This window comes from Gloeophyllum trabeum (assembly GCF_000344685.1).
Source record: "Gloeophyllum trabeum ATCC 11539 unplaced genomic scaffold GLOTRscaffold_00012, whole genome shotgun sequence".
Taxonomy (NCBI): Eukaryota; Fungi; Basidiomycota; class Agaricomycetes; order Gloeophyllales; family Gloeophyllaceae; genus Gloeophyllum; species Gloeophyllum trabeum.
The window spans coordinates 219114-232503 of record NW_006920421.1 but is presented as its reverse complement, the minus strand read 5'-3'; the positions used below and the strand labels follow the sequence as shown (position 1 = coordinate 232503).

Here is a 13390-nt window from a genome sequence, read left to right as displayed (position 1 = left end):
TAGAAAAGTACCGCGCCCGCACGAACAAATGGAGGCAGGCCTCGTAAGGAGCGTTTAGACATGATTTGCAGATACGTGGAAGCCTGAATTAGTTCAGTTATCAGGCGGCTCTATCTTACACCGCTCATCTGAGTCCCCTGCGAACGTGAGTCTCGGCGAGAGCAACGGTATCAATACGCAGTCGCAACGAGGAGTAAGGCCTCTAGTACGAGCCACGCATCATCTGATCCGCATCTTGTCCAGGGTATAACGTGAATGGCCCATCTACGGCCTCTAGTATTGATAATCGGACGCTGGCTGAATAAGATATGAAACGAGACATCTGCTAGTCCTGCTATGGTTGGGGCTTACGAAGACGATCAAAAGATTAGCAATGCTACATTCAACGCACTCATAAAGTGACGCCGGGGTGGTCGATTCTGTCAACACCTCAATCTGTAACGTCTCCCGATGGCTGCGAAGACGAATATATTACTTATCGGCGCGACAGGTATGGTACCCGCGGACATAGTACACACGGTACTAACCATGTATTCTGCAGGGTATCTCGGGGGGACCGTCCTGCAGCGCTTGCTTTCACATCCCGAAAGAGCGTCGTTCAGCATCAGCGTGCTGGTCCGCAATACCGAGAAAGCGAAGCTGCTCGAGACATTCGGCGTGGAGACTATCATTGGCTCCCTCTCCGACTTAGACAAGTTGGAAAAGGCTGCATCCTCCGCTGATGTGGTCTTTGCTATTGTAAGCACAGATCTAGAGTGAACTATCTTGAACGCACTAATGCACGCCGCAATGCACCAGGCCGACTGTGACGATCTGAACGCCGCTAAGGCGATCCTCGCAGGCCTGAAGCAGAGACACGCCAAGACGGGCAAGCAGCCAATTCTGATTCATACCGTAAGTTAGTATGCACGCGACGCGCGAGCTCGTTCGTTGATCCGATGACTTTCCTGTTGTAGTCAGGAACCGGTATGGTCATGTCGCAACGCACGGACGTCATTAACTCATAGTCGACTTGTCCCAGGCGTCCTAGTCGATGGCGCGCAAGGCGATCACGCCACCGACATTGTCTACTCTGACCTTGATATTCCTTTGATTGAGAGTTTGAAGCCTACCCAGATCCATAGACCGGTTGATATCGTGATCGCGGAAGCCGGAAACGAAGGTCAGTCCTACATAGCGCCCATCTCCCCGCACGTTTTCTCAGCCGATTGATCAGGATATGCTCGAACACATATCATACTACCGTCTATGATCTTCGGGCTGGGAAACGGCCCCCTGTTTGAGAAAGGCATCTGCAATCGGCATTCGATGGCGATACCTGCCTTGCTTCAGCTGGGCTGGCGCAGAGGCCAAAGTGGCGTCTGTGGTTCAGGGAAGAACCTATGGCCCCTTATCGACGTTGATGATAGTGAGCTGCTTCTTTATGATATGAAGAGCCGAAGTCCTTACCGTCTTGTATAGCCGCGGATTTGTATATTGTTCTCTTCGACGCAGCCAGGAAAGACGCAAGTGTTGCGCATGGCCGCGGGGGCTATTACTTCGCCGAGAACGGACACTTCACGCAGTACGAACTCGCCAAAGCCGTTGGCAAGGTCCTGGTGGAATTAGGTCGGGCCAAGAGTGCAGAGCCTACACCTTTCACCGCGGAGGAGTTGGACAAATATCCGGTGGTGCGTTTGTGGTTCTAGCTCTCTGAAGGAACTCCGGCTAATGAATGCGCGGAGCAGACCAGATTCCTCGGTATGAATGCAGTCTGTAAGGCCGAGCGCCCCCGCGCGCTAGGTTGGAAACCAACGAAGACCAAGCAGGACATGCTTGATGGTATTAAGCCCGAGGCAGAGGTGATGATCAAGAGTGGCCTGATCGAGACGCCTATGTGAGGATGGGTTAGGTCGATACTTGGGGTACAGGGCCAGTATCCAGTCGAGTAGCATCATACGGGAGTGTCACTTAGTGCCTAATCTATATTCGAAACCCAATGGTGTCATCGGCAATCCATGCAGGTGGGATCAGGAATGCACCGAAGAGTGCCATACGGCAGAGAATGGCGATAAACCTACCAGTAGTGATGATTAGCACCGTACAACCCGACGTCTGATCTCTGCCAAAATCAGGCTGAGGTGGGTAGTAGCTATGGATTGTGGCCAAGCGACCCTCGAGGAAGGATTTGAGGCAGAAAATATTTCGCAAGGAATGCCCTCAGGATTCTAGGTGTACTTATGCCGCAGTAAACGTCCGATGGGTCCGGATTCGCAAGCCTCAACCTGATGTCAAGACAAGCACCGACAGTACTAGTGTTCGAAGGCGGGTCGTCATAGCCAAAAGTCAGCAATTAATAGCTCTTTATTCCAACGCAAGAATCCGAAACAAAGTCGAAAACAAACGCCTCAATCGGAGGCGAGGCACGAGGATGAAAAGAGGCGAATCGCATGAACTCGCGGCGCTTGTTCCCGGTCTGCTGCTTGCCTCCCGATCATCCTCGATATCAACTGGCCCTCGACGACTGACGTCTCTGGTATTGCCAGCGCTCTAGTAATTAACTCTCACTCACTATAAGCTTCTGTTTGTTATGCGTTCTCTTGTAGTCGATCGTAAGGCTGAAGTCTTCTGCGGGCGTGGGAGGTCCAAGCTCGAGATAGCATCTCTAATGCCCTCAGAGGACTTAAACCTGAAAGCGACGTAATCTTAAGGACCGCAACATAACTTTCGAAGCCTGGAAGTGTCTGACAGTGCTACGACGACCGCTTCATCATGCCATCGGACAAAGTCGACCTTCTCATTTTGGGCGCCGGTTGGACCTCGACGTTTCTCATCCCACTATGCAGTGAACGACAAATCTCGTACGCAGCGACTACCCGGGATGGTCGTGAAGGCACTATACCGTTCATATTCGATCCCGAGTCTGACGACACAACACCGTTCTCGTCGTTGCCCCACGCTGATACTGTGCTGATCGTCTTCCCAATTCGAATCAGCGGGGGATCGGAGAGGTTAGTTAGGGACTATCAGAAGACGCATAATGGGGCGAGAACGGGGTTCATTCAACTGGGGTCAACAGGGATATGGGACGTACGTGCTGCTATTCGCCTATCGCCCTTTATACTCATCGTCTTCTAGAAAGGACCTACTCTGAAGTCCGATACACAAGTACATACTGCAGAAATTCAACCGAACACTGTCTGGCATGACAGGCACTCTCCATTCGACTCCTCCAACCCTCGTGCACAGGCCGAGACAGAGCTGATAACCCTTTCGCCCGATACGCCAACGACAGTGCTCAATCTGTGCGGTCTTTGGGGCGGGAGCAGACACCCGCGGAACTGGGTGAACCGTGTTGCCCCTACGAAGGAAGCCCTCAAGGCTAAGGTACGCTATAACACTGTTATCACCATATACGCATGCTCAACCGATATACAGGGCAGCATCCACCTGATCCACGGCCTCGACGTCGCCCGGGCAATCTTGGCAGTCCACTCCCAGTTTTCCAAGGCCGCAGGCGAGCGCTGGCTCCTCACCGACGAGCGCGTGTACGACTGGTGGGACCTCGCGTCCGCATGGGGGTCCGGCGGCCTCTCCGAAAAGGGGGAGTCCCCGAGCGGGCCGCAGCCTGGATGGGTGCAGGAGCTGATGGAGGAAGGCGGTATCAAGGCGTTGCCGAGGAGCCCTGAGCAGATCGGGCGGGCGCTGGATGGGAGGGAGTTTTGGAGGACGTTCGGGCTGTCCCCGGTGAAAGCGAGGCTAGAAGATTGAGTCGTGGTCTTTCGAGTAAGTCTGTCTCGGGTATCTGGTACTTAAGCTTGTGTGTAGCACCGGGATATCGCAGCTTCTTGTGGGCCGCGTCGACGTCGTATTCTTCACGTCTCCTCTGAGCGATCCCATGCGCGTGACAGAAGGCGACCTAATTTCTTTTGCTTGAGAAACTGTTCCCAAACCCGGGACGAATGTGACAGACGTCTATAGATTACAGTGTCGCCGCAAAGGGGGCATTCAAGGTCGCTATGTGATGTGTACTATAGCCAAACTCTGCGGGCCTGGGTATGTTCAAGCCCCTCACTCATCCGTGGTGATATTATGGCGGGCAACGGATTGTGAGTACTCTTCCGTCACAATTCTCAAGCAGCATTGCTTCACGTCCGGATAGAGCATAGAAAACAGCCATGCAGGCCCGAGCAAAGTCCAGTAACAAATATTCTTCATTGGCGTGGATAGACAGGTTTCCAAAATGGCCGCCGACACCGGGGAACCTGAGGTGTACGGTATACCAATTGCAGGAGCTCGAATACCACAGAGACGAAGGAGACAATAACGCGAGGATGCTGTCCGCATTATTCATCTTCCCAAGTCTGCAGAAATCGTCCCTTGATCACGATAACTGTGACCTACGTGATTAGGTGTTGCTCCGGTGAACTCCCTACCTCTGGAATTCAAATCTGTCGGCCCCTCAAGGAGCGTTGACAGCCGATAATCCAGCAGCTGCCGTTGCCCAGACGGCAGTGCTTCTCGGGCCTACTATCCGCTTTGCCAGTGCTGCCCACGGGGAATTCCTGACCTTTATCTCCACGTGGGCTAGAGCGGATCAACTTGATTGTTCTATTGCCGGATAACGATACCATCCTATCCAAGATGATGATACTGTGAAATGGTGAGTAGCCCCGAATGCCACTGCCCGAGTGAATGATGCTGCCCTACATATCCGCCGAACCCAAAAGCAATGGCACTGATATAGGCGGACGAGCTGTACGCCCACAACCCACACTTCAACATATGCTGACTGTTTTAATTTCCTCAAATTTCCGCAGTGAAATCTTGCTTTCACGTAAAAATGGACGTTTCGGAAGGAAATGAGAAGGTCGCTGCAGTAGATCAGACGAGAGGTGCTCGAGACAAACGAGCAGCAGTATTCATTTGAATAGTCGTAAAATCCACGTACACCATTTCCTCCGAGCCAAGCACGTACGTAAGTGACATAGATTTCAAAGCGGAATTAATCAGCACTGGCCGAGGTTTCCGGTCTTGGGTAATGTAGAAACTGATCACTCGATGAGCTTACCAAGCGACTGCCGCAAAACATGTTAAAACCCACTGTGTGTAGGCAATTGTACCCCACCGACTTCGCGCTTGCAGGATGCCCTCAGACAAGCGGTTCACGCTATACACTCACAAGGTACGTATTCCGTCAAGCCTCAATGAGTTCTGAGTACTGACTCCGATGCAGCTGGGCCCTAATGGGTGGAAGGTCTCGATGTTGCTCGAGGAGCTTGGTTTATCGAACGAGACCGATGTCAAGTTCCTTGAGTTTGACAAGAAAGAGCACAAGCAAGCTCCTCATATCGAACTGAATCCTAACGGACGTATCCCTACATTGGTCGATCACGGGTCTGTCGTTTGCTTCTGTCAGACATCTCACTGTTAACCCCAAAAGGTAATAGAAACGATGACTTCGCCGTATGGGAGTCAGACGCCATCCTCCTGTATCTGGTTGAAAAATACGATAAAGATGGAAAATTTGCTTTGCCTGACGCAAACGATAAGGTATGACCATCCAATATACTCAATTGCAAGTATGTGAGAGTTAATAAAACTACGATGACTGCAAGTTTCTCCAGCTGCAATGGCTGTTCTTCCAAGCTTCCGGCCAAGGCCCTTACTTTGGGCAGGTGATTATGAATCTTACAGGTGGTCAACGAATATTCAAATCACTCTTTTAGGGTAACCATTTCTTGTTCAGCCATCCGGCCGTGTAAGTATAACTTCTCCGAAGTCCCCGTGCGACCTGATTTATGACTCGGACATCTCTGTCACAGGCTACCGACCGCTGTCAAACGCTACCAAGATGAAGCTCAGCGAGTTATCAATGTGCTCGAGTCAGTATTGAGCAAACAGGAGTGGCTTGTAGGAGGCAAGTTCGGCATCACCGACATTGTAAGTCTGTCCTTCCGCCCTTCCGCCTCCTCATGGTTTCTCACTTCGCCGCTTGGAGGCTCTATTCCCTTGGCATGACATCGCCTTAAAAGTACTATTTTCTCCGGGGTCATACAATCCTGAGAAAGAAGCACCCCATGTCCATGCTTGGTACAAGAGGGTATCGGAGCGACCTGCGATCAAGAAAGTATGGGACGAGCACGAGAGATATGTACAGGAATCTGGGCTCACCGCGGTGGTGGCTGCTGCCCACAAACGGGTGATAGATGCTGCAAGTCAAACTTAGTAGGAACAAATTCTTCTGTAGCTCCTTGAATGTATTCTTTGTGCTAGTACGTATCTCTTGTGGAGGCAAGTACCGGTAGAGACTGTGCAAACAATGCAACCACGCTGGATTGTCTCGCGTGCCACCGAGGCCCTGAGATTTTCCATATCATGTAAAATAGGAGACACGCATAGCTGCAAATGTGATTGGTGATACGAAGGCGTCCTGGGCTCCTCCCGCCATTTCATGCACACTGTACGCTGCCACACGTGTGGCGCGAGAGCCTCCAAAGGCAAATATGGCCAAACACGGCCCGGACTTGTTTGTTCAAAATCCCTCCTGCTTACCTGCAGAGACGTCCATCTGTGACTCAGACAGGTACTTCGTGTCCTGCAGTATAATAACTAGTCCCAGTAACTTGATTGGAACCTCGCCACATCAACAGACCCGTAAGTTCCATCCTGGCGTCCAAGCGAGCCACATCTTACAAAAGCTCTCAGGAAAGCCATGCAAACCATGGGAAGCGCTCGGTTGCAGCCCTACAGCAATGCCACTTCACTGTCACCCATAGAGGACTTGCCAACCGAGATACTTACCATAATACTGTCTATGGTCCTTGCGGAAATGAGACATGCCAGACATGGCGCGGAGCCACAGATGAATGAGTGGTTCAAACTGACCCAAGTCAATACCCGTTGGCGGGACACCATTCTTTCTAATTACAGACTCATCCAGCCAATAATCGCCACCACACCTCGAGCAACAAGAGGTTTAATCTCCCTATGTCGGAAGTACGGTACTCCGGTGACGGTACGGGGCGATTTGACTCGGAATAACTTCAAGACTGAGTGCAAGATCTTCTCGAGAATGATGGAGAACCCGTGCAACATCCAAAAGTTGGAACTCACCGTGTCTACAGCCTTGCTGCGAGCTTGGGCCAGTCACGTACACATTTGTGGGAAACATGGGATGACGATGTTGGAGGATCTCATGCTTGCACGCCCGACTACAGATCTAGACGACGAGGATGAAAGTATGCTCCTCCTCCCGTTCGCGTCTCCAGCAATCCATAAAGTCTTCCTGGACCACTTTGGGTTCGATGCGCTCAGGCCACTCCTGAGTAGCTCGACCACCCACCTTCATCTCCAAGGTGACCAGGTCATCTCTACGACGGACGCAATTCGCATGCTGCAGCAGACCCCAAACTTGCTTCATCTGTCTATCTGGTGTTCTCTGAGCGACCAAGGAGCGCTCGTACAGAGAGCAGTACTTCCGGAACTGAGGACGCTGAACTTGTACCTCACCAGTGCCGCTGAAGGCGAATTCGTGTTATTTATCGACACGCCGACGCTGGACTGGATCGATATTATGCTCTGGTCACCAGAGGATGACAGGGTGCTGTCTGGAATCATGGCGTGTGTGGAGCACTTGGCAAACATGAATGCGGTGGCCCGCGGATACAAGGCGTGTACACTTCATCAGCGGGGTCGGCAAAGGATCGAGCTCTTCTTGACGGATGAGCTCTACTCCCGTGGAACAGTGCTGCCAGAAAGAGGTGTGCGTCTTGTCTTCGACAACTTTGAAGAGGGGCGCGAAGACATAATCCTTTCGCTCGTGGCGGACAGGCTCGGATCAACTCTACACCGCATTACACAAGTCAATGTGGAGGACGGGCTCGAGGATGATGATACCCAAGACTTTTTGTACTCAGCTGCAGCACTGGAGGCCTGGAGAATTCTGTTCTCCCATCTTCCCCGTGTGGAGCACCTTCGTTTGACGGGAGAAGGAGCACAGGCACTTCCATCCGGACTGTTCCAATACAATAATGTGTTGGAGATGTGGTGTCCCGTCTTCTACAGACTGAGCTCACTTGAGCTTGACTGGGTATGGTTCCGGGATGACCCCGAGGTGGACGATGACCACGGATTCTTAGCGGACCTGCTAAGATCATTTGAGTATCGCCGAAATGCGAACTACACAAATAAGCTTACAATAACCAACGGGATCAACATCTTCAAAGAGGATGTTGACGCATTGCGTTTAGTCTTTCGGGAAGTTACCTGGGACGAAGAATGTGATGATCAGACAACTACCGAGGGAGGTGAACTGGCATGTACAGGTGAAGAGCATGACATAGAAAGTGAGCAGCAGGGTGTTATGGTGTGAGCGATTGAGGATATGGTGACCGGAGCCTTGGTAGTACCTTGTACCCGTCAATGAGAAGATACGTCTCTCCAATTTCTTGCTTGGGAACCAAGAGAAACCGTACACCACCCAAGTCGCATTGATACTGGTAGACATACGATAAGAAATAAATGACAGAAAATATGTCTGATTTGAGGATATGCCGTTGCTGCAGGGACGTTTTGAAGATTGCATTTAACGTCGTGGGAGCATAGGCATTGCTGCCCGTCTGGTCTGGAGACTTGGAGATGTTCAGATCAGAGCGGTCTTCTCCCAGTGTGGTCGATGACTTCTAAGTATACAAGAGCTTGCAGAAAAGCTAACAAATCTCGAGATGACAGTGAAGACTTCGATATAATCAGATGGTGGACCATAATAGGAGAGACGGCATTTTCCGAGCACTTTGAAGGACGTATTTGCCACAAAGTCACAACACAAACATCGTCCCGAAAATCTCTGCAGCCTCCCGCAATGCCAGATGGGCCCTATGCGATATCTCAGGCCTCAGATATCAGCTGTTGGTCATGGTTAACACTACACGACACATGACAGACTCGGAGTGCTCATTTCGACGGCGAAGTTACGAGTGGCTCAGGATCAACCCGTAATCCGTTCCTCCCACAAGTGCTCTCATAAATTTTTCCAGTGCTTTCCAGTCGTGCAGTACAATGAGGAACACAATCGTATAAGAAATAGAGACCAAGTAATGACTTCATGATGAAGTGGTCTAATGGCGCCCACAGGGAACTCCGGATCACCAACTAAAGACGATAAGGTAACAGACTCAGATCTCAGATCTTGGTAGGGTCAAATCCCAACGGAACATAATAATTCTGCGTGTGGTGGGCTGTGACAAGCCACTCGCCCAAGCTTGAAGGTTCAACCAGCGTAAGCGCCGTGATGATTGCCACAACTACATTCAATCAACGCGCCACAGGTGGCAGCGCTTGGCATCTCGCTTATACCATCTCAGTGCTGTTTCTGCTCCTCACTTACACCGTTTCAGTAAAACTATCTTACTCTTTAACAAGCAGCGACGACACAACAGAAAGGCTACTGATTTACCTAACCATGCCCATGTTATCCCGAGTCCAGGTGCGTATGCCGCTACTCGTCCGTCCCCACATTTCCCTCATATATATTCTCCGCAGGACTCGTACAGGTCTTCCTCGACCGTTTCTCTCCCGGCGGAAATCATGGTCATGATCCTCGTCCATGCTATTGCAGAAGAGAAGGCCGCTGCGAAGGCGGAGGGATGCTCGCCACATTCGTGGATGAAATATCTCCACATCTGTGGGACATGGCGAGATCTACTACATACTGTGTCGACCATCTGGGATGACATCGAGGCCACGAACTCGGAAGTGGCGGAATACATGCTGACTCGGCTCGAGCTCGAAATCCAGCAGTAACAGCTGACTTCCACGAACCCTGCGACGTGGATGTAGGCAGCACAGGCGACAAGGTTCTAAGGGTGCTGAAGAAAGAGTCGTCGCATATCAGATCCTTGAAGCTTGTCATGCCTGGAGAGATGTGGCAACGCCTGGGACAGTGTGCCGCGCCTTGGTCCTTCGAGCGCTTGGAGTTCCTGCGGATCGAGGCACCGATGATGGAGGGCAGTCCCACCCATTTGCCATTCCTCGCTCCGGATCTGCAACACCTGCGTTCTGAAGGGTTCGTGCCGGCGGCAGTCAAGCAAGCACTTTCTCCAAACCTAAGAACGCTGGCCATCCATTGTTTCGATTTTACACAAATGGCAGATGTCATGGCAGTCTTGCAGGCCGTTCCAAGGGTGGAGAAGCTGGCCATGATGTTTCGTTGGGAAGAGGACGCGCACGACGGCGGAATTGCACAGATGGCGATACTCCCATCCTTGACAAACTTGGACTTTTTTATCTTCAGCACGAAGCATATCGAACTTCTTGCCTCTCTCCACTATCCCGATTCGGCTTTCCAGGCTTTTCACTTAGTGCCATATGACTGGTCGACGTCTGAACTAATTGAAGGGCTGAGTCGAACCGCTAACGAGGTCATAGGGAAGCACAACCTTCGTCATTGTACTTTCCGTACCCTGAAGCCCAAAGGATTACTGATCAGCTTTTCAAGGCTGCCAAAGGTTGCAATAGCACAGTGGCCACAATTCTCGATGACACTTCTCCACTATCAAGTTGAGGAAGAGGCCGGAATTATGGATAAGCTCGCCGAATATTTTGGCCCTTCTTTCGCCGCCATTGAGAACCTCTCATTCGAAGAACTGGCGGTCCGCTCGACAGCCAGTCTGGATTCATGGAAGGTACTATTTTGAGCCATGCCCAGGGTAATCAAGTGGGAGGTCCTCAAAGAGGCAGAGGCGAACTCCCGGGCAACCGAAGTACTCAACCAGATGCTATTCGATGAGGTTCGGAGTATGGTATCCAACAGGTTGGGGGGGTACGACAGTGAAAAAGACCCGGAAGAGTTCGACGGATGAGCGGGTAGGATGGGGACGCGAATTGCGGGTTTTATTGTACGTTGTTGTACCTTTAGTCGGCATATCGTGTGTCAGAAGGAAGTGGACAAAGCCTGCCTGTGATGTGCAGTGATCTTGTACTCTTATGAATCGACTGAACCCAGTAATTACAGAGTTTGATGACTCGCCAAGTGCCTCCTTTGCCATAACGAGGGTAAGAAAGGACGAAAATAGCCATTAGTACCGAAATGAGGAGCGCTCTCATCACTAGACGGTTCTGATATGCCATCACTTCCTTCTGTTGAAGGTCCCAACTGCGATGACTGGTGATTGCTAGGGGACACCATGTAGGCTATGTCAAGGAATTTACGCTTAAAACGGGTGTAAGTATGCCAAAGAGAACCGCTCAGCAACCAAAGGCGAGTAGTTAGCTGCGGAAGGCAACGCACTCTCATTGTACCCGGTTACTTCCAGCTTCGTGAAGGACTCGACAGCACATGCAGATGTATCCTGCTATGAAGTCTTAGCTCATTATGATAGCTAATGGTGGATTACACATCGTTGTCTCTCATACATTATTCCGCAAATGAGACAATACCTTTCTGTCCTTCGGAGCGACGTCCGCTTCACACTAATTTGCACAACTTTACAGTGTCTGCCCAGAGGGACCTAACATATGTATTTTAGCACTGGACACCGGCAGAAGAAGGTGGGTTCTCCTCACATCTCTCGTCTATACGCTGCGATTATCCAAGCCTAACGATGGACATCATGCGTGCCACAGAGAAACGTGGGAGACGCCACCCATCAAGCGTCTAACAAATGCAAACACAGCGTTGAGTAGCTTAGCCACATCTTCAACTTGACATGCGCTTGACACCTGAGCGGCGCTTGCAACCTACGACAGATTCCGTGCTGTCCTCTTCCCGTTCGACATCACAGGCGATGTCTCGAGTATCAAGAAGTCCGGCAATACCTGCGTTATTGCAACAACAGGTCAGTCATCCACCAGCCTATTTCATAATTTCTACCTCACACACCTACTCTTAATTACAGCCACAGAATTCCTACAGGTTGGCAACAATCAGCCGTCTTCCAGCAGAGACCATGGTCGCAATTCTGGTGCTTGCCGTTGCGGAAGAGAAGGCCGCAGCAGAGAAAGAAGGACACTCGCCACATTCCTGGATGAGGTATCTCCACGTTTGTGGCACCTGGCGCAACCTCCTGCAAAACAAGTCGAGTATCTACGAGTACGGCGAAGCAACATGCGAAGGGATTCTAAGGGTGCTGAAGGGGGAGTCCTCGCGCATCAGGGCATTGGACCTCACCATGCCTATGGAAATGTGGCTGTCGCTCTGCCATGGCAAGCCGAAGCTTTGGATGTTTGACCAGCTGGAGTCTCTGGTCGTGACTATGCCTACGTTTTGGTATACCCATGCCGCAATACCGTTCATGGTCCCGAAGTTGCAGGAGCTTCGCACGAATGGATTCGACCTATCTGCCATCCAGCCACTCATAGGTCCGAGCCTGAAGATGCTTGTCATCAGAGATGAAGAACCTACGCGAAAAAGTGACGTCCTCGCGGCACTACGGGCGGCTCCTCATCTAGAAAATCTTACCCTCAACGTTCGTTTCTGGAGCGGCATCGATGACTCGAGGAATCCGCCAAGCGTAGAACTTCCTTGCCTGAAATACGTCAGGGTGTACATCGAGAGCGAGGAGCACATTGAGCTTCTTCCGCTTCTCCGGTATCCAGACACGGCCTCGACCACCTTCGAGCTGGACTGCACAAGATACTGGGAGGAGTCGACACTAGTTAGCGACGTCGGTCATATCGCCAACGAGGTCATATTGAAGCAGGGACTTCGCCGCTGCCTTATCAGCAAATTCTCCACGTCGAGCTTCAAGATCGCATTCTCTAGGTTGACGGACGGCTCGGGTGGCATGACAGGGGGCAAAGAATTCACACTTGCCCTGAGAGGCTGCTGCAACGCCGACGTGGAGACCAGTATCATGAAGCAACTCGCCGAACACTTCGGGCCTTCGCTTGCGGCAATCGAGCAGTTGCAGCTCTATAGGCTGTCCATCCGGACACGAACGAGCGCCCGCGCATGGAATATCCTGTTCCGAGCCATGGCCAGGGTATACGAGCTGGAGGCGATTAGGACCACAGCAGCGCGCTTCCTAGCTGAATTCCTGATTACCCTTCGGACCGGAGAGACAGACACCGCCGAGAGGGTGTTCTGGAAACTCAAGAACGTCACATTGAGCCAGGTGCTATTTGGCCCGACATATCCAGATGCCGAGAGCGATGCATCTTTCCAAAACCTACTAAGGTTTGCTCAAATCCTTCACGCAGGAAAAAAGAGCGCAAACCTTACTATCATGGACGGCATAAATCTCCCAGCCGCGGATGTTGAGCGTGTGCGGGTGATTATGAGAGGCCTCCGATGGGGTGGGCAGATTGTCGTGAAGGGATAGGACCGGCATCAAGGGTGAGAGGATAATGCCAGACTAGACGATAAGAGGTGAAAAGAGAGGGTGCGATGTCAACCAAGACCGCGATCATC

At 51.4% G+C, this 13390-nt stretch overlaps 4 protein-coding genes across 4 annotated transcripts in view; all 4 read left to right on the top strand.

Moving 5' to 3' along the window:
* Positions 1–450: 450 nt before the first annotated feature.
* GLOTRDRAFT_131710 (NAD P-binding protein) lies at positions 451–1880 on the top strand (the record flags this gene model as incomplete). The annotated part of the gene is made up of 8 exons (XM_007870588.1): positions 451–490; positions 542–738; positions 799–894; positions 957–966; positions 1022–1162; positions 1217–1408; positions 1462–1670; positions 1728–1880. The coding sequence occupies 8 exons, from the start codon at positions 451–453 to the stop codon at positions 1878–1880; spliced, it is 1038 nt and encodes a 345-aa protein (XP_007868779.1).
* Positions 1881–2599: 719 nt separating this feature from the next.
* On the top strand, positions 2600–3839 carry GLOTRDRAFT_64133 (uncharacterized protein). The gene is made up of 3 exons (XM_007870587.1): positions 2600–3069; positions 3118–3366; positions 3418–3839. The coding sequence occupies exons 1-3, from the start codon at positions 2752–2754 to the stop codon at positions 3748–3750; spliced, it is 900 nt and encodes a 299-aa protein (XP_007868778.1). The 5' UTR covers positions 2600–2751; the 3' UTR covers positions 3751–3839.
* Positions 3840–5125: 1286 nt separating this feature from the next.
* Positions 5126–6121, top strand: GLOTRDRAFT_27587 (glutathione S-transferase; the record flags this gene model as incomplete). Its single annotated transcript, XM_007870470.1, has 7 exons — positions 5126–5164; positions 5216–5376; positions 5430–5532; positions 5598–5657; positions 5709–5740; positions 5805–5922; positions 5981–6121. Coding segments are annotated over 7 exons (654 nt in total), but the record flags the coding sequence as incomplete, so codon positions are not given.
* Positions 6122–9442: 3321 nt separating this feature from the next.
* The window catches only part of GLOTRDRAFT_95377 (uncharacterized protein), a gene marked incomplete at both ends in the record, with an annotated part of 6375 nt that continues 2427 nt past the window's right edge, over positions 9443–13390 (top strand). Inside the window, 9 exons of the mRNA XM_007870586.1 lie at positions 9443–9466; positions 9523–9779; positions 9824–10664; positions 10688–10742; positions 10793–10877; positions 11158–11203; positions 11508–11529; positions 11728–11816; positions 11877–13250. Of these exons, the coding sequence (XP_007868777.1) occupies positions 9443–9466; positions 9523–9779; positions 9824–10664; positions 10688–10742; positions 10793–10877; positions 11158–11203; positions 11508–11529; positions 11728–11816; positions 11877–13250 (2793 nt within the window). The remainder of the gene's footprint in view (positions 9467–9522; positions 9780–9823; positions 10665–10687; positions 10743–10792; positions 10878–11157; positions 11204–11507; positions 11530–11727; positions 11817–11876; positions 13251–13390) is intronic.

Excerpts from the sequence above, each read along its gene's own strand:
- GLOTRDRAFT_64133 (XM_007870587.1), top strand. The coding sequence starts at position 2,752 with ATGCCATCGGACAAAGTCGACCTTCTCATTTTGGGCGCCGGTTGGACC. Across the intron at positions 3,070-3,117 it reads GGTCAACAGGGATATGGGAC|AAAGGACCTACTCTGAAGTC; the intron begins GTACGTGCTGCT and ends ATCGTCTTCTAG. Across the intron at positions 3,367-3,417 it reads AGGAAGCCCTCAAGGCTAAG|GGCAGCATCCACCTGATCCA; the intron begins GTACGCTATAAC and ends ACCGATATACAG.